The 21,044-nt window shown below is 42.6% G+C and overlaps 1 protein-coding gene across 1 annotated transcript in view; it reads right to left on the bottom strand.

The window, feature by feature from the left end:
* Window positions 1-19,072, bottom strand: part of LOC128684049 (uncharacterized) — a 30,102-nt gene extending 11,030 nt beyond the window's left edge. The window contains exons 1-3 of the mRNA XM_070090878.1: window positions 19,055-19,072; window positions 10,790-10,891; window positions 10,084-10,206 (exon numbers count right to left, since the gene is read on the bottom strand). Coding sequence (XP_069946979.1) covers window positions 10,084-10,206; window positions 10,790-10,891 — 225 coding nt within the window. The 5' untranslated portion in view covers window positions 19,055-19,072. The remainder of the gene's footprint in view (window positions 1-10,083; window positions 10,207-10,789; window positions 10,892-19,054) is intronic.
* Window positions 19,073-21,044: the final 1,972 nt, after the last annotated feature.

The raw sequence follows: 21,044 nt of genomic DNA, 5'->3' as shown, positions 1-21,044 counted from the left end.
GCGACGCTAATGTATGTCGTCCCGACATACAGCTAATACAAACTAGAGACGGCTGATTCTATACAATATCAAAGTACACAACAATTGAACATTATAACATAAGGAGAATATTGGAATGGAAGCTTACATAATTGACTATAATGAAACTTACTGTAATGCATTATAAGGTATAATATAGCACAACTCATCGAATGAGACTCAACATTGGGATTACATAAGAGAAATGATAAAAAAAATCGATCTGTATACATGTGATCTACGGATTCTGAGGGAGAAATATATACAAAGAAAGAAGTGTTTAACAGAAAGGCAGATTCGGTGCACTCAAATCTAGACTGTTAAATCTCAGAATTCGGAGAGAACGTGAACACAAAAAAAAAATTCTTGAGTACTGATAAGTTGATACTGTAATTATTCATCTATACAGGTTATTTACATTTAACCCCAACTCTGCTAGGGTGAGATTGACATATGCAGAATGGGTATCTCTGGGAGGATCAAACTCTGTTGCACTGGCTAACTCATGCCGTATTTGAGGCAAATCTGAATTGGTAGTTACAAATGATACTTGAGGATTTCTCAATACCTGTCGTGTACGTAGGGAATAACGACATTTAGGTTGATCGTCTGACTGAGTATCAGAGGTAGAGAGTACAGGATCAGGAGGATTGTCAGAGTCTGTCACATTAGTCTGGGTTGGAACATCATTATAATCACATACTAACTTCATATGATCTAAATGCGATTCTTTATACTGACCAGTACTAATTTCTCTAACCTTATACTTATTACCGGTGATATGTTCAACTACTCGATAAGGACCAACAAACTTTTGATCAAGCTTTGGCATTGCAGACGTTTTGTTAAAGTTAGTCAGCATAACTCTCGAACCTACTTTGATTTTGGATGGCTTTGCTCGAGTGTTTGCGACTCTTGTAAATTCTGCTGTTGATTTATGAAGTGTTTCACGGATTCTTCTAAAGACGCTTTAAGCTAGGCTGGTATGAGTTGCTATGAAATCATCAGGGTTGTAATTTGGTTTCGGTTTAGAATATAACAACTCATAAGGCAAACATTTATCTACACAGTACAATGCATAATGTGGAGTGTCACCTATGGAAACATTGTAAGCAGAATTTATAGCACACTGCACATCAGGTATAACTTTATCCCAAGTTTCACTGTTGGGATTGATAGTGGCTCTCAAGACATCAAGTACTTTCTTATTGGTTCGTTCCACTAACCCATTGTTGGCAGGATGATGAGGAACAATGGTGGATTTAGAGATCTTGTACAAGGTACACAAATTTTCAAGAATCTCATTACAGAATTCACCTCCATTATCTGTTACTAGGGACTCAGGGGTGGTATGCCTGCAGATAATGCGTTCTTTAAACGCTTTAGCTACTGTCTCGGCAGTCTTATCTGCAATAGGAACTAACTCACAATATCTGGTGAAATGGTCTACCATAACACACAGATGTTTGTTGCCTTGGAGGGAACATTTAAAATTGGTTAACAAATCAAGGGAAACTCTTTCCCTCGGTTCGCTAGTGGTTGGGTACACTTGGATTGGATTAGGACCATTAGCATTACCTTTATGTTGCATGCAGACACTACATTTCTTGACATACTCAGAAATATCAGTTGCCATACGAGGCCAAAAGTATTTCAATTTGGCTTGTTTTACTGAACGATCCATACCAGGGTGCGCAACACCTGGTACATCGTGAACTAGCTGTAAGGCTACATTCACTAGTGACTGTGGAATTACTAACTGGTATACTCTTCTGCTAGGAGTACCCAACTCGGCTGTTCGATACAGTAATTCTTGGTTCATGACAAAGTCACTGATGGGTGCTGGTGGCTTCACAGTCAGAATAAGATCTTCCTGGAGCAGGAATCGAATCACACCAGACCACATGGGATCTGCTCGTTGAGCATTCTTTACATCCTCGGCAGTAAATGGAGGGTCTGCAGTTACTATACTAACATGTCGCGATAAGGCATCTGCGACTACATTTGACTTGCCAGGTAAGTGTTCAAAGGTGGGATTGAACTCTTGGATAGTCAAGGTCCATCTGGCTAACCTTCCAGTAGGTTGTTTGTTCTGGAATAAAGGTATCAGTGGAGCATGGTCTGTCAAGACATGAACAGAGTACTGATAAATAATGTCTCGGAAGTGCTTTAAAGACCATACTATTGCTAAAGCTTCTTGCTCAGTTACTGTATAATTACGTTCAGCCTTCGTAAGGACTCGGCTAGCAAATGCAACTGCGTTGTACTTGTCATCAGTCTTCTGAGCTAGTACAGCACCTATGCCAATAGAACTAGCATCAGTTGTCAGATAGAAGGGCTTAGAAAAATCTGGAAATTTCAAAATTGGAGCAGATGTTAGCTTTTCTTTTAGAGTTTGGAATGCTCTTTCTTGACAGAAGGTCCAAACAAAAGGAGCATCTTTCTTAAGCAACTCAGAGGAGCAGCTATGGAAGAAAAATTGGCAATGAAAGATCTATAAAAACCTGCTAAGCCCACAAAGGATCTTATGGCATCAGCAGTTTTGGGAGTTGGAAAATTTAGTACTGCAGTTACTTTACTTTGGTCAGTCGTAACCCCTCTAGGAGTGACTACGTGACCAAGAAACTTGATTTCTGATCTGAAAAATTGACATTTAGACAGTTTGATCTTTAAATTGGCTTCTTCAAGCTTACCAAGTACTACATCAAGTCTTTTCAAGTGTGTATCCACGTCTTTAGACATGACGATTATGTCATCTAAGTACACCATAAGTGCATTACCTATGAGACCTCTAAAGATATTAGTCATGAGCCTTGAGAACATGATAGGGGAGGATCATAATCCAAATGCCATACGGAGGAAGTGATAATGACCTGTAGGAGTGGAGAATGCAGTTAGCTCTTGGCTGTCCTCGTGAAGAGGGACTTGCCAAAACCCTTGTAACAAGTTCAGGGTTGAAAAGACTTTGTTATCTCCAATGTTACGTAAAAGATCACCCAGTACAGGGAGTGGGAAGTGATCTGGAATAGTTTTCGCATTTAACTTCCTAAAGTCAATCACTGGGCGCCAAGTACCATCCTTCTTAGGCACTAGGATCAAGGGCGCATTCCAAGGTGAATTGCTAGGTGCAGTAACTCCATCATCAAGCATTTGATTGATCAATTCTTCTGCGACAGCAACTTGTGAATAAGGCATTCTTTAAGCAGGTATATAGATAGGTCTAGTACCAGGTTCAAGTGGAATACGATGGGACAATAAGTTCGTTATACCCATCTTCTCACCTGGTAAGGCAATGGCTTTACGACGTTTGTTCAACAGAGTCAACAAACGTTTGACCTCGTCTGGGAAGTCAGTGGGAGCTAAGTCTTTCTCCTCAACTGGTGGAACAGATTGATCCAGTGAAGTGGATGAGGTCTCCCCGGTAGAAATAGCACCGACCCACTGGTCAGGTGACTACTCATCCTCTACCTGAACAGGGTAAGGATAGAGAACAAGGTCAACAAGATTGGTATTTGCTCTGAGACGAACACTGTGACCAGAAGTGTTAGCTAGGAAGAAATGGATCTTACTATCTCTTACAACATGTAAGGATGGTTCAACAAATAGACCTTTTACTTTGCAGGAATCACTGTCAACTAGGACGTTATCACCATCTGGAACACTAGGAACAACAACAGACACTCTAGTGAGGGCACTAGCCACGACAGAAACGTCTTTCTGCAGACGGCATATGACATCAACAAGAGATGGCATTACTAGTTGCAAGTAATCATTTTCCGACAAGGCGTCCCCTGTGGAGAAACTACTACTTGAACTAGCAGACATTGCAGGGATAGGCTCAGCACTCAAGGTAGTCAGAGCGTCCTCGGACTCTTGAGGTAACTGGACACTATCTTGCAAGTCTCAGTGAAATTGCAGGAACACAGACAGGAGTGACAGGATCACCAGTGCCTGACCGCTTGGGTACGCTACTGGAAAATGCACTGGCCTGTAAGGACTTAATCCGAATGTCGTACTCTGCGGCAGTATGGTAGATCTCGGATCCAAGCTGGTAAACCCAAAATGGTACGATCAAGTCATCAATTTGGGCATGCCATCGATAAGGGTCGAGCACAATGCGTAAGTCTCGCATGGAAGCAAATCCCAGTAGCAGGTCACCAGGGAAAGTAATCTGGTCGACAACAAGGAAGGAAGCAGTAAAGTCTCTACCTTGGATAGAAAAGGTGAGGGAAGTCCGGCCTCGGACACGCAGGTGAGAACCAGCTACTCCACTAAGGGAGGACACATGAGTCGGTTCTACGAGAAGGACATGTCGTAACTGCTTATCCCTAAATAAACTAGACCTGATAATATTGACTTGCGCACCAGAGTCCATGAACAAATGAATGGGTGCATTATGAACAGATGCTTGCACTATAGGGCCTATGGTTGCATTGGAAGTTATGTGCAAACAAAAAGGTGGATTGTCATCAGAAAAGATTTGTTCCACTTCATCCCCAAAATCATCTACGTCAGAGACGTGTGAAGCAACATCCTCAGCAGGATTGTCATTCTCGAGACTACTTAAAGCTTCAAAGGAATTGTGAACGGGAATGGTGTACTCATTATCACCTACTGTCACCATGGGACGGTTTGACTGGGGCACTCGAATTCCCCCAAATTGGAAGAATGAGCCTGGTTCTGGTTAGTTTGAGAACCACGATATCTGTTTCCTCTACGGGTTCTGCGGTTGGAACGGCCACGGAAAGACCTAGAGTACTGAAGGTTGTAGAGAGCATTGCACTCAGATGTGTCATGTCCATGTATTCTATGATAAGTACAGTAGGGAAGATCTGACTGGTACTCATCATCAGTACGACGCCTCTTAGGGTGACTATCAGGACAATTAATTGCAATATGGCCACGGAAACCACAGTTGTAACAAGTCCGCTGACTATGGTTACTGAATGTACTATGAATACTACGAGGTTTATAATGACTCTGTACACTGGTCCATGGTGATCGCTGCGGTAATTGACCTTAAAATTATATATATATATATATATATATATATATATATATATATGTATATATATATATGTATATATATATGTATATATATATATATATATATATATATTTTTATTTTTTTTTTTTTATTATCACACCGGCCGATTCCCACCAAGGCAGGGTGGCCCGAAAAAGAAAAACTTTCACCATCATTCACTCCATCACTGTCTTGCCAGAAGGGTGCTTTACACTACAGTTTTTAAACTGCAACATTAACACCCCTCCTTCAGAGTGCAGGCACTGTACTTCCCATCTCCAGGACTCAAGTCCGGCCTGCCGGTTTCCCTGAATCCCTTCATAAATGTTACTTTGCTCACACTCCAACAGCACGTCAAGTATTAAAAACCATTTGTCTCCATTCACTCCTATCAAACACGCTCACGCATGCCTGCTGGAAGTCCAAGCCCCTCGCACACAAAACCTCCTTTACCCCCTCCCTCCAACCCTTCCTAGGCCGACCCCTACCCCGCCTTCCTTCCACTACAGACTGATACACTCTTGAAGTCATTCTGTTTCGCTCCATTCTCTCTACATGTCCGAACCACCTCAACAACCCTTCCTCAGCCCTCTGGACAACAGTTTTGGTAATCCCGCACCTCCTCCTAACTTCCAAACTACGAATTCTCTGCATTATATTCACACCACACATTGCCCTCAGACATGACATCTCCACTGCCTCCAGCCTTCTCCTCGCTGCAACATTCATCACCCACGCTTCACACCCATATAAGAGCGTTGGTAAAACTATACTCTCATACATTCCCCTCTTTGCCTCCAAGGACAAAGTTCTTTGTCTCCACAGACTCCTAAGTGCACCACTCACTCTTTTTCCCTCATCAATTCTATGATTCACCTCATCTTTCATAGACCCATCCGCTGACACGTCCACTCCCAAATATCTGAATACGTTCACCTCCTCCATACTCTCTCCCTCCAATCTGATATTCAATCTTTCATCACCTAATCTTTTTGTTATCCTCATAACCTTACTCTTTCCTGTATTCACCTTTAATTTTCTTCTTTTGCACACCCTACCAAATTCATCCACCAATCTCTGCAACTTCTCTTCAGAATCTCCCAAGAGCACAGTGTCATCAGCAAAGAGCAGCTGTGACAACTCCCACTTTGTGTGTGATTCTTTATCTTTTAACTCCACGCCTCTTGCCAAGACCCTCGCATTTACTTCTCTTACAACCCCATCTATAAATATATTAAACAACCACGGTGACATCACACATCCTTGTCTAAGGCCTACTTTTACTGGGAAAAAATTTCCCTCTTTCCTACATACTCTAACTTGAGCCTCACTATCCTCGTAAAAACTCTTCACTGCTTTCAGTAACCTACCTCCTACACCATACACTTGCAACATCTGCCACATTGCCCCCCTATCCACCCTGTCATACGCCTTTTCCAAATCCATAAATGCCACAAAGACCTCTTTAGCCTTATCTAAATACTGTTCACTTATATGTTTCACTGTAAACACCTGGTCCACACACCCCCTACCTTTCCTAAAGCCTCCTTGTTCATCTGCTATCCTATTCTCCGTCTTACTCTTAATTCTTTCAATTATAACTCTACCATACACTTTACCAGGTACACTCAACAGACTTATCCCCCTATAATTTTTGCACTCTCTTTTATCCCCTTTGCCTTTATACAAAGGAACTATGCATGCTCTCTGCCAATCCCTAGGTACCTTACCCTCTTCCATACATTTATTAAATAATTGCACCAACCACTCCAAAACTACATCCCCACCTGCTTTTAACATTTCTATCTTTATCCCATCAATCCCGGCTGCCTTACCCCCTTTCATTTTACCTACTGCCTCACGAACTTCCCCCACACTCACAACTGGCTCTTCCTCACTCCTACAAGATGTTATTCCTCCTTGCCCTATACACGAAATCACAGCTTCCCTATCTTCATCAACATTTAACAATTCCTCAAAATATTCCTTCCATCTTCCCAATACCTCTAACTCTCCATTTAATAACTCTCCTCTCCTATTTTTAACAGACAAATCCATTTGTTCTCTAGGCTTTCTTAACTTGTTAATCTCACTCCAAAACTTTTTCTTATTTTCAACAAAATTTGTTGATAACATCTCACCCACTCTCTCATTTGCTCTCTTTTTACATTGCTTCACCACTCTCTTAACTTCTCTCTTTTTCTCCATATACTCTTCCCTCCTTGCATCACTTCTACTTTGTAAAAACTTCTCATATGCTAACTTTTTCTCCCTTACTACTCTCTTTACATCATCATTCCACCAATCGCTCCTCTTCCCTCCTGCACCCACTTTCCTGTAACCACAAACTTCTGCTGAACACTCTAACACTACATTTTTAAACCTACCCCATACCTCTTCGACCCCATTGCCTATGCTCTCATTAGCCCATCTATCCTCCAATAGCTGTTTATATCTTACCCTAACTGCCTCCTCTTTTAGTTTATAAACCTTTACCTCTCTCTTCCCTGATGCTTCTATTCTCCTTGTATCCCATCTACCTTTTACTCTCAGTGTAGCTACAACTAGAAAGTGATCTGATATATCTGTGGCCCCTCTATAAACATGTACATCCTGAAGTCTACTCAACAGTCTTTTATCTACCAATACATAATCCAACAAACTACTGTCATTTCGCCCTACATCATATCGTGTATACTTATTTATCCTCTTTTTCTTAAAATATGTATTACCTATAACTAAACCCCTTTCTATACAAAGTTCAATCAAAGGGCTCCCATTATCATTTACACCTGGCACCCCAAACTTACCTACCACACCCTCTCTAAAAGTTTCTCCTACTTTAGCATTCAAGTCCCCTACCACAATTACTCTCTCACTTGGTTCAAAGGCTCCTATACATTCACTTAACATCTCCCAAAATCTCTCTCTCTCCTCTGCATTCCTCTCTTCTCCAGGTGCATACACGCTTATTATGACCCACTTCTCGCATCCAACCTTTACTTTAATCCACATAATTCTTGAATTTACACATTCATATTCTCTTTTCTCCTTCCATAACTGATCATTTAACATTACTGCTACCCCTTCCTTTGCTCTAACTCTCTCAGATACTCCAGATTTAATCCCATTTATTTCCCCCCACTGAAACTCTCCTACCCCCTTCAGCTTTGTTTCGCTTAGGGCCAGGACATCCAACTTCTTTTCATTCATAACATCAGCAATCATCTGTTTCTTGTCATCCGCACTACATCCACGCACATTTAAGCAACCCAGTTTTATAAAGTTTTTCTTCTTCTCTTTTTTAGTAATTGTATACAGGAGAAGGGGTTACTAGCCCATTGCTCCCGGCATTTTAGTCGCCTCATACGACACGCATGGCTTACGGAGGAAAGATTCTTTTCCACTTCCCCATGGACAATAGAAGAAATAAAAAAGAACAAGAGCTATTTAGAAAAAGGAGAAAAACCTAGATGTATGTATATATATATATGCATGTGCGTGTCTATGAAGTGTGACCAAAGTGTAAGTAGGAGTAGCAAGATATCCCTGTTATCTTAGCGTGTTTATGAGACAGAAAAAGAAACCAGCAATCCTACCATCATGCAAAACAGTTACAGGTTTTTGTTTCACAGTCATCTGGCAGGACGGTAGTACTTCCCTGGGTGGTTGCTGTCTACCAACCTACTACCTACATATATATATATATGTATATATATATATATATATATATATATATGTCGTGCCGAATATGTAAAACTGGTCAGTTAGCAAGAACTCATTTAAAATCAAGTCCTTTCTAAAATTTTCTCTTATACGTTTAAAAATATATTTTTTTCATTAATGTTAATGTAAAAATTTTTAATTTTGCTCCAAAAGAATCCTAGAAAACTTACCTAACCTTATTATAACAAAATCAATTTATTTTAACCTAACCCAACTAAATATATTTTAGATTTGTTTACAATAATTTAATACTAAACAAACACAGTGAAATATATTTTTTTTCGTTAGGTTCAGAATGATTTTGGCGAAATTATTGCATACACAAATTTTCACTTGTCCTATATGGCAAGATGACCGTTGCTATTTAAGCCAAGATGGCAAGTTCTGCCTATTCGGCACGACATATATATATATATATATATATATATATATATATATATATATATATATATATATATATATATATATATATATATATATATATATATATATATATATATATATATATATATATATATACATAGATGTCACTTGCATAAACTTGCGATTTTGGCTTAAATAGCAACGCTCATCTTGCCGAATAAGGCAAGCGAAAATCTGAGTATGCAATATTTTCGTAAAAATCAGTCTGAACCTAACGAAAAAAAATATATTTCATTGATTGTTTATTATTAAATTATTGTAAACTTATCTAAAATATATTTAGTTGGATTAAGCTAAATTAAATTCCGCTTGTTATAATAAGGTTAGGTAAGTTTTCTAGGGTTCTTTTGGTGCAAAATTATTATCTTTTACATTAACATAAATGAAAAAAATATATCTTTAAACGTTTAAGGGAAAATGTTAAAAATGACTTAATTTTAAATGAGTTCTTGCTAATTGACCAGTTTTACCTATTCAGCACGACATATATATATCCATGATTTTAACAAAATTACTGCAACTATATTAAGATTTGGTGCGTCATCGCTGAGATCAACAGGTACAGGAATGATCAATATTCACTTGGACAGGAAGACACTTACCAGGATGTCTAGCAAGGTTTCGAGGCACTTACCAGGATGTCTAGCAAGGTCTCGAGGCACTTACCAGAATGTCTAGCAAGGTCTCGAGGCACTTACCAGGATGTTTAGCAGCGTCTCGAGGCACTTACCAGAATGTCTAGCAAGGTCTCGAGGCACTTACCAGAATGTCTAGCAAGGTCTCGAGGCACTTATCAGAATGTCTAGCAAGGTCTCGAGGCACTTACCAGGATGTATTGCATGGTCTCGAGGCACTTACCAGGATGTCTAGCAAGGTCTCGAGGCACTTACCAGGATATCTTGGAAGTCGGGTGAGATGTCAGCAGTCGGGGAGGCGTAGCACCGTTGACAGGCCGACCTGAATTGCTCCATCCATTGCTCCACTGACTCCTCTCCTAAGCAACTTGACATGATCTGCAGATAGGTAAGTAAACAAGCAAGCAAGTAAGTAAATACTTAAAGTAACTGTTTTACAAAGTTCAGTTTACATGCAAAGAGCAGTCGTCGAAACACACTTCGTTTACAAGCTAAAATTTGTGTTCCTCAATCAGTTTATTTACAGTCGAAGATCTCTTATCCTTTCTTAATTCATGCACAGACAAAGAATTGTTGTCGTACATTACTTGATTTACAAGCTAAGAGCTGTTACCGTACCTCAGCTGACTTATAAGCTAAAGGATGGTAAGAGTAAGGGAAGGTAGACGAGTAAACACAAGTAGACAAAAGAAGATATTGGTAAAGAGAAACGTAAACAGGGTCAGAGCAAATAAGACAGGCGTAGCACTGTAGACGGATAAAGAAATGTAGAAAACCAGGAAGGACTGAAGGAAAAGTAGAAAGGAATAGAGAAAATTAGACAGGTACAGCGGAGTAGACGAGGTAGAGAAAATGAAAGGAGTGGTGAAAAGTAGACAGGAGAAGATGAAAAAAGATGAGTAGGGTCGAGTAGCAGTTCTCCGCCGGGTCTCATCTTCATCGCATGACCACAGATACTAACCTTGATGAAGGCGTACTTCTTGAGGAGTGCTTGTGAGGCAGGAGGTGGCAGGAGGGGGAGCGCTGCCCCCAACACACTCAACAACACCAACACTGCAAGCATCTTGAGGGAGGAAGCAAGGAGAACCGTCAACACAACCATATATGAATGTCTTAGCTGATGTGTTCCATATATATATATATATATATATATATATATATATATATATATATATATATATATATATATATATATATATATATATTTATATATATATATATATATATATATATATATATATATATATATATATATATATATATATATATATATATATATATATATATGTATATATATATACAATAAGATCACAGAAAACAGGTGATATCAGAATATGCAAAACAACCACTGTGAAAAAATAGTGAAATTCCAAGCGCTTTCGTGACTTCTCACATTATCAAGGAACTATAAAAACAATACATCAAAGGAAGGCATATAAAGGGTCTAGACCACACCTCACTATTACATCCCACAACAAAGCAACACCTGGCGCGCGACGACACCCGACTGAAATTGAATTGTGTCAAAAGCCTTCTTGCAGTCCAAGAAAACGCAGTCTACCCACCCCTCTCTCTCTTTCTTGTCTTATTGCTGTCATTTTGTTACAGAACTCCTGTAGGTTTGTGACACAGGATTTCCTGTCTCTGAATCCGTGCTGGTTGTCGTTGATAGGCTCATTCCTTTCTAAGTATTCCACCACTCTACTCCTGATAATCTTCTCCATGACTTTGCATACAATACATGTCAGTGATACTGGTCTGTAGTTTAATGCTTCGTGTCTGTCTCCTTTCTTTAAAATTGGGACTACATCTGCTGTTTTCCATACCTCAGGTAGTCGCCCTGTTTCTATAGATATATTCAAGAGTGTTGTTAGTGGTACACATAGCACCGCTGCTCCCACTCTCACTCTCAGGATCCATGGAGAGATGTTATCCTGCCCCATCACTTTTGAGATATCTAGCTCGCTTTGCAGCCTCTTCACTTCTTCCTCGGTTGTATGTATTGTGTCCAACAGTTGATGGAGTACCCCACTTCTCAGTCTCTCTGGAGCCCCTTCTGTCTCCTCTGTGAACACTTCTTTGAATCTCTTGTTGAGCTCCTCACATACTTTTCGGTCGTTTCTTGTGATCCCCCCTCCTTCTTTCCTCAGCCTGATTATCTGGTCCTTGACTGTTGTTTTCCTCCTGATGTGGCTGTACAACAGCTTCGGGTCAGAAATGGCTTTCGCTGCTGTGTCATTTTCGTATTGTCGTTGGGCCTTCCTTCTTACCGGTGCATATTCATTTCTGGTTCTACGACTGCTCTCCTTATTCTCCTGGGTCCTTTGACTTCTACACATCTTCCATTCTCTAGCACATTTGGTTTTGGCCTCCCTACGCCTTTGGGTGAACCAGGGGTTCATCCTGGCTTTCTCGTTATTTCTGTTTCCCTTGGGTACAAACCTCTCCTCAGTGTGTGTGTGTGTGTGTGTGTGTGTGTGTGTGTGTGTGTGTGTGTGTGTGTGTGTGTGTGTGTGTGTGTGTGTGTGTGTGTGTGTTGTGTGTGTGTGTGTGGGTGTGTGTGTGTGTGTGTGTGTGTGTGTGTGTGTGTGTGTGTGTGTGTGTGTGTGTGTGTGTGTGTGTGTGGGTGTGTGTGTGTGTGTGTGTGTATGTACTCACTTAGTTGTGGTTGCGGGGGTTGAGTCACAGCTCCTGGCCCCGCGTCTTCAACTGGCCACTACCCAGTCACTCTTCCTGCTCCATGAGCTTTCTCATACCTCTTCTTAAAGCTATGTATGAATCCTGCCTCCACTACATCACTAGCCAGGCTATTCTACTTCTTGACATCTCTGTGACTGAAGAAATACTTCCTAACATCCCTCTGGTTCATCTGAGTCTTAGCTTCCAACTGTGACCCCTTGTCGCTGTATCCCATCTCTGGAACATCCTGATTCTGTCCAACTTGTCTATACCTCTCAATATTTTGTATGTCGTTATCATATCCCCCCTAACTCTTCTGTCTTCCAGTGTCGTCAGGTCGATTTCCCTTAACCTCTCCTCATAGAACATACCCCTTAGCTCCTGGACTAGTCTTTTTGCAAACCTCTGCACTTTTCTAGTTTCCTTGCATGCTAGGCTAGGTGAGGGTTCCAAACTACAGCTGCATATTCCAATAGGGGCCTAACGTACACAGTGTACAGGGTCCTGAAAGACTCCTTATTTTGATGTCGGAATGCTGTTCTTAGGTTTGCCAGGCGCCCATATGCTGCGGAAGTTATTTGGTTGATGTGCGCCTCAGGAGATGTTCCCGGTGTTATACTCACACCAAGATCCTTTTCCTTGAGTGAAGTTGGTAGGCTCTGGCCCCCTAGACTGTAGTCTAAGGGGAAGGGGGACAAAAGAGATTGCAAAAATTATAGAGGAATAAGTTTACTGAGTATACCAGGAAAAGTGTACGATAGGGTTATAATTGAAAGAATTGGAGGTAAGACAGAATGTAGGATTGCGGATGAGCAAGGAGGTTTCAGAGTGGGTAGGGGATGTGTAGATCAAGTGTTTACATTGAAGCATATATGTGAACAGTATTTAGATAAAGGTAGGGAAGTTTTTATTGCATTTATGGATTTAGAAAAGGCATATGATAGAGTGGATAGGGGAGCAATGTGGCAGATGTTGCCGGTATATGGAATAGGTAGAGAGTTACTAAATGCTGTGAAGAGTTTTTATGAGGATAGTGAGGCTCAGGTTAGGGTGTGTAGAAGAGAGGGAGACTACTTCCCGGTAAAAGAAGGTCTTAGACAGGGATGTGTAATGTCACCATGGTTGTTTAATATATTTATAGATGGAGTTGTAAAAGAAGTAAATGCTAGGGTGTTTGGGAGAGGGGTAGGATTAAATTATGGGGAATCAAATACAGAATGGGAAGTGACACAGTTACTTTTAGCTGATGATACTGTGCTTATGGGAGATTCTAAAGAAAAGTTGCAAAGGTTAGTGGACGAGTTTGGGAGAGTGTGCAAAGGTAGAAATATATATATATATATATATATATATATATATATATATATATATATATATATATATATATATATATATATATATATATGCGTGTGTGAGTGTGTGTGTGTGTGTGTGCGTGTGTGTGTGTGTGTGTGTGTGTGTGTGTGTGTGTGTGTGTGTGTGTGTGTGTGTGTGTGTGTGTGTGTGTGTGTGTGTGTGTGTGTGTGTGTGTGTGTGTGTGTGTGTGTGTGTGTGTGCGTGTGTGTGTACTCACCTGTTTGTGGTTGCAAGGGTCGAGTGTGTATATGTGTGTGTTTGTGTGATAAATCTTAACGTTTACAGTAAAGAATCGTGTTTTCTTAAGCTTGTGTGAAATGACGCAAGGAGCTCACACCTTCTCAGCTTCTTAAGCAATAGAGCAATTAGTTTACCTGTAGTTTACCTAGAGAGAGTTTCGGGGGTCAACGCCCCCGCGGCTAGGTCTGAGACTAGGCCTCGTGGTGGATCAAGGTCTGATCAAGCAGGGTGTTACTGCAGGCCGCACACAAACGGACGTACGAACCACAGCCCGGCTGGTCATGTACTGACTTTAGAAGTCTGTCCAGTGCTTTCTTGAAGATAGTCAGGGGGTCCATTGGTAATCCCCCGTATGTATGCTGGGACGCAGTTGAACAGTCTTGGGCCCCTGACACTTATTGTGTTGTCTCTCAGTGTACTCGTGGCACCCCTGCTTTTCATTGGGGAAATGTTGCATCTCCTGCCGAGACTTTTGCTTTCATAGGGAGTGATTTTCGTGTGCAAGTTTGGTATTAACCCCTCAAGGATTATCATGTATCTCTCGCCTGCATTCCAGGGAATACAAATCAAGGGAATTCAACGGTTCCCAGTAATTTAGGTGCCTTATCGTACTTATGTGTGCTGTGAAAGTTCTTTGTACACTGTCCAGGTCAGCAATTTTGCCTGCCTTGAAGGGGACAGTTAGTGTACAACAGTATTCCAGCCTAGAGAGAACAAGCGATTTGAAGAGAATCATCATGGGCTTGGCGTCCCTAGTTTTGAAGGTTCTCATTATCCATCCTATCATTTTTCTAGTAGATGCTGCAGATACATTGTTGTTGCCTCTGAAGGCGACATCCTCTGACATTATCACTCCCAGGTCCTTCACATTATTTTCTCGCTCTATTGCATGGTTAGAATGTATTGTATACCCTGATACAGTTTTGTTATTCTTACGTTTTCCATATCTGAGTAGTTAATAAAAAAACAGGATAATGTTGAAGCTTTGACCAGAATGACGATGTTTGAAACAATGGATCTGGTAACTTAAATATAGAAACAAAACCAACTTTGTCATCGCCTGGGACTGGACGATCAGAGGAGATATGACAACAACATGAAAGTGCAGAGACTTCGAGCAGACAACACATGTTGACAATGAACACTGAACATCTCGAGAATATAAAAACATCTTCACTATTTGGAACACCAGGTGAGAGTAGTGAGTGTGTGGAACACCAGGTGAGAGTAGTGAGTGTGTGGAACACCAAGTGAGAGTAGTGAGTGTATGGCACACCAAGTGAGAGTAGTGAGTGTGTGGCACACCAAGTGAGAGTAGTGAGTGTGTGGAACACCAAGTGAGAGTAGTGAGTGTGTGGAACACCAAGTGAGAGTAGTGAGTGTGTGGAACACCAAGTGAGGGTAGTGTGGGGAACATCAAGTGAGGGTAGTGAGTGTGAGGAACACCAAGTCTTAAGAAATAGTGAGTGTGTGGAACATCAAGTGAGGGTAGTGTGTGGAACATCAAGTGAGGGTAGTGAGTGTGTGGAACATCAAGTGAGGGTAGTGAGTGTGAGGAACACCAAGTGAGGGTAGTGAGTGTGTGGAACACCAAGTGAGAGTAGTGAGTGTGTGGAACACCAAGTGAGGGTAGTGTGTGGAATATCAAGTGAGGGTAGTGAGTGTGAGGAACACCAAGTGAGAGTAGTGAGTGTGTGGAACACCAAGTGAGGGTAGTGAGTGTGAGGAACACCAAGTGAGAGTAGTGAGTGTGTGGAACACCAAGTGAGAGTAGTGAGTGTCTGGAACACCAAGTGAGTGTAGTGAGTGTGTGGAACATCAAGTGAGGGTAGCGAGTGGGTGGGGCACCAAGTGAGTGTAGTGTGTGGAACACCAAGTGAGAGTAGTGAGTGTGTGGAACATCAAGTGAGGGTAGTGAGTGTGAGGAGCACCAAGTGAGTGTAGTGTGTGGAACACCAAGTGAGAGTAGTGAGTGTGTGGAGCACCAACTGAGAGTAGTGAGTGTGTGGAACACCAAGTGAGAGTAGTGAGTGTGTGGAACACCAAGTGAGGGTAGTGTGTGGAACACCAAGTGAGAGTAGTGTGTGGAACACCAAGTGAGAGTAGTGAGTGTGTTGAGCACCAAGTGAGGGTAGTGTGTGGAACACCAAGTGAGGGTGGTGAGTGTGTGGAACACCAAGTGAGGGTAGTGTGTGGAACACCAAGTGAGGGTAGTGAGTGTGTGGAACATCAAGTGAGGGTAGTGTGTGGAACACCAAGTGAGGGTAGTGAGTGTGTGGAACACCAAGTGAGAGTAGTGAGTGTGTGGAGCACCAAGTGAGAGTAGTGAGTGTGTGGAACACCAAGTGAGAGTAGTGAGTGTGTGGAACACCAAGTGAGGGTAGTGTGTGGAACACCAAGTGAGGGTAGTGTGTGGAACACCAAGTGAGAGTAGTGAGTGTGTTGAGCACCAAGTGAGGGTAGTGTGTGGAACACCAAGTGAGGGTGGTGAGTGTGTGGAACACCAAGTGAGGGTAGTGTGTGGAACACCAAGTGAGGGTAGTGAGTGTGTGGAACATCAAGTGAGGGTAGTGTGTGGAACACCAAGTGAGGGTAGTGAGTGTGTGGAACACCAAGTGAGGGTAGTGTGTGGAACACCAAGTGAGGGTAGTGTGTGGAACACCAAGTGAGGGTAGTGAGTGTGTGGAACACCAAGTGAGGGTAGTGTGTGGAACACCAAGTGAGGGTAGTGAATGTGAGGAACACCAAGTGAGTGTAGTGAGTGTGTGGAACACCAAGTGAGGGTAGTGAGTGTGAGGAACACCAAGTGAGAGTAGTGAGTGTGTGGAACACCAAGTGAGAGTAGTGTGTGGAACACCAAGTGAGGGTAGTGTGTGGAACATCAAGTGAGGGTAGTGAGTGTGAGGAGCACCAAGTGAGTGTAGTGTGTGGAACACCAAGTGAGAGTAGTGAGTGTGTGGAGCACCAAGTGAGAGTAGTGAGTGTGTGGAACACCAAATGAGAGTAGTGAGTGTGTGGAACACCAAGTGAGGGTAGTGTGTGTGTGGAACACCAAGTGAGAGTAGTGAGTGTGTGGAACACCAAGTGAGGGTAGTGTGTGGAACACCAAGTGAGGGTAGTGAATGTGAGGAACACCAAGTGAGTGTAGTGAGTGTGTGGAACACCAAGTGAGGGTAGTGAGTGTGAGGAACACCAAGTGAGAGTAGTGAGTGTGTGGAACACCAAGTGAGAGTAGTGAGTGTGTGGAACACCAAGTGAGTGTAGTGAGTGTGTGGAACATCAAGTGAGGGTAGTGAGTGTGTGGAGCACCAAGTGAGTGTAGTGTGTGGAACACCAAGTGAGAGTAGTGAGTGTGTGGAACATCAAGTGAGGGTAGTGAGTGTTAGGAGCACCAAGTGAGTGTAGTGAGTGTGTGGAACATCAAGTGAGGGTAGTGAATGTGAGGAACACCAAGTGAGTGTAGTGAGTGTGTGGAACACCAAGTGAGGGTAGTGAGTGTGAGGAACACCAAGTGAGAGTAGTGAGTGTGTGGAACACCAAGTGAGAGTAGTGTGTGGAACACCAAGTGAGGGTAGTGTGTGGAACATCAAGTGAGGGTAGTGAGTGTTAGGAGCACCAAGTGAGTGTAGTGTGTGGAACACCAAGTGAGAGTAGTGAGTGTGAGGAACACCAAGTGAGAGTAGTGAGTGTGTGGAACACCAAGTGAGAGTAGTGAGTGTGTGGAACACCAAGTGAGGGTAGTGTGTGGAACACCAAGTGAGGGTAGTGTGTGGAACACCAAGTGAGAGTAGTGAGTGTGTTGAGCACCAAGTGAGGGTAGTGTGTGGAACACCAAGTGAGGGTGGTGAGTGTGTGGAACACCAAGTGAGGGTAGTGTGTGGAACACCAAGTGAGGGTAGTGAGTGTGTGGAACATCAAGTGAGGGTAGTGTGTGGAACACCAAGTGAGGGTAGTGAGTGTGTGGAACACCAAGTGAGGGTAGTGTGTGGAACATCAAGTGAGGGCAGTGTGTGGAACACCAAGTGAGGGTAGTGAGTGTGTGGAACACCAAGTGAGGGTAGTGTGTGGAACACCAAGTGAGGGTAGTGAATGTGAGGAACACCAAGTGAGTGTAGTGAGTGTGTGGAACACCAAGTGAGGGTAGTGAGTGTGAGGAACACCAAGTGAGAGTAGTGAGTGTGTGGAACACCAAGTGAGAGTAGTGTGTGGAACACCAAGTGAGGGTAGTGTGTGGAACATCAAGTGAGGGTAGTGAGTGTGAGGAGCACCAAGTGAGTGTAGTGTGTGGAACACCAAGTGAGAGTAGTGAGTGTGTGGAGCACCAAGTGAGAGTAGTGAGTGTGTGGAACACCAAATGAGAGTAGTGAGTGTGTGGAACACCAAGTGAGGGTAGTGTGTGGAACACCAAGTGAGGGTAGTGTGTGGAACACCAAGTGAGAGTAGTGAGTGTGTTGAGCACCAAGTGAGGGTAGCGTGTGGAACACCAAGTGAGGGTAGTGTGTGGAACACCAAGTGAGGGTAGTGAGTGTGTGGAACACCAAGTGAGGGTAGTGTGTGGAACACCAAGTGAGGGTAGTGAGTGTGTGGAACACCAAGTAAGGGTGGTGAGTGTGTGGAACACCAAGTGAGGATAGTGAGTGTGTTGAACACCAAGTGAGGGTAGTGTGTGGAACACCATACTTGGGCTCCAGGTAAGATTATAAAATCTTTTACCTGAAATCTTAGTCGATGATTGTTGAATAAGAGACCGAGTCCAAGACCTGGGGTCCAGGACCTTCAAGTCAAGTGAATAGAAGTGTTAGACGAAGATATACGAAATCTAGAGGCCAGGACCTAGAATTTCAGGAGCTAGAACACAGTGTGTGGGTTAGTGACCGGGTGAGGGAGGGAGGTGGGGTTGTTCCTCTCATGGGGAAGGTAGGGAGGGTAGTGGGTTGGAGTGGTAGCTTACCTTGACGAGTAACTGAAGACGTCTGTCTGTCCTTGCAAGACGTTGGAGTCTTATATACTCTTCCTTCGTCCCTCCCCACCTCCCTCTTCACATTTTCCCCCTCCCTCCCTCTCTACTCACCTCTCTGTACCTATCTTTCCCTTTTCCTAGCTCTTCTTCCTTTGCTCTCACTCTTTATCCTGGTCACTTTTTCACTTACGTTTCGTCCTCTTTTCCGGTCACCCCCCATCCCCAACACATACTCTCACTCCACTTTCTCTGCTTCACTCTTGTTTCTCTCTCTCTCTCTCTCTCTCTCTCTCTCTCTCTCTCTCTCTCTCTCTCTCTCTCTCTCTCTCTCTCTCTCTCTCTCTCTCTCTCTCTCTCTCTCTCTCTCTCTCTTTCTTTCTAATGCCCGTTCCTGGTCTCTCTTGATCACTATCTGTCTCTCGTTGTTGCTTTCCTCAGAGAGAATTTCTTCATGTGCTATGACTAGTCGAGTGTTGAACCTTAGGACATTCTCAGGCTTAGACAGAAGGAACATTGCTGCAGGCCTGTTGGCCCATACTAGGTCGGTCCTTTTCAACCCGAAACCCACTAACAAATATATTTGTCCAACCCATTATCAATGCTACCCAAGGAATAACTTTGATACCCCTATTAATTCATGTGCAAGTCCAACTCAAATCCAACTCCTCTTACACTTGTATTTATATAACCTAAATCTGAAGCTACCCAAGGTTTTAGCTTCAATAACCCTACTAGGCAGACTATTCCACTCATTCACCACCTTACTTTTACACCAATAATTTCTCATATCCTTTCTAAATGTAAACTTGTCCAAGTTGAATCTATTATTTCCGGACATGCTTGATCACACATGACATGTTTTCTTGGTAAGTAAGACACAGGCAACAGTTAGGCATCTTTATTCCGAAACGTTTCGCCTGCACAGTAGGCTTCTTCAGTCGAGTACAGAAAGTAGGCAGGAGCAGTAGAGTCCATCACCCTTGAAGACGTAGATTTGAGGTTGTCAGACCCTCAGCCTGGAGAAGTGTTCTGTTCGTAATAAAGATGCCTAACTCTTGCTTATGTGTCTTACTTACCAACATGTCGGTATTGTATACCATTTTGATAGTCAAAGGTATTCTTACACAGTCACGAGTCGTGCATATGTTGCTGTGGTTATTCTGATGATGTGCATCTCAGGTGATATGCTTGATACTTTGTTTATAATTCTTGAACAACGTGTTATGGGGGCTGCTAGAGTGAATATCAAACTGTTTTGTTTGATGATATTTCTAAGTTTTACTGTATACGATTCAAAGCATCTGTGCTTAACGTTTTTGTGGAACAATAGTCTGAATATATTGCACTCCATTAAGTGGGAGTGGGAGCTACGGAGCTGCACTCACTAGGCACTGAGGTTTGCCTTTCTACTGGCGTATTTGTGTTTCTCTAGACAGCATTTGACGTGCTGTTGGAGTTCAAGCAAGGTAACATTTATGATGGGATTCAAGGAAACCGGCAGGCCGGACTTGAGTCCTGGAGGTGAGAAATACAGTGTCTGAGAAGTACAGTTTCAGTTTTATAACTGTAGTGTAGGCGCGCCTCTGGCGTGAGAGTGATGGAGTGAATGATGATTGAAAGTGTTTCTTCTTTTTCGGGTCACCCTGCCTTGGTAGGAGACGGCCGATGTGTTAATAAATAATAATAATAAAAAAGTAGATGAATAGGTAAACTCTGGCTGATTCCCAGACGTAGAGCAAGTTGTAGTCTACACAGGGACTGTTGTAAACCCGCGTCCTTGAGTTCGGCGTGTGGCTTGGAGATCCTCTTAAAGTCTGGTATAATCTTTGTAGTGACCACTGCGAGGTCTGTGCTGGACTTAAGTAAAATGTAGCATGCTGTGTTGGTTGTGGTCTTATGGGTAGCACGGATCACGGTCGTTATGGTCGCCTCCAGCGATGTGCTCAATATTATGCTCATGTGCGTCTCAGATCATGTGCTT

The sequence above is a fragment of the Cherax quadricarinatus genome, chromosome 3, assembly GCF_038502225.1.
Source record: "Cherax quadricarinatus isolate ZL_2023a chromosome 3, ASM3850222v1, whole genome shotgun sequence".
Classification (NCBI taxonomy): Eukaryota; Metazoa; Arthropoda; class Malacostraca; order Decapoda; family Parastacidae; genus Cherax; species Cherax quadricarinatus.
Note: the sequence above shows the minus strand (reverse complement) of the source record. Positions and strands in the feature narration are given on the sequence as shown.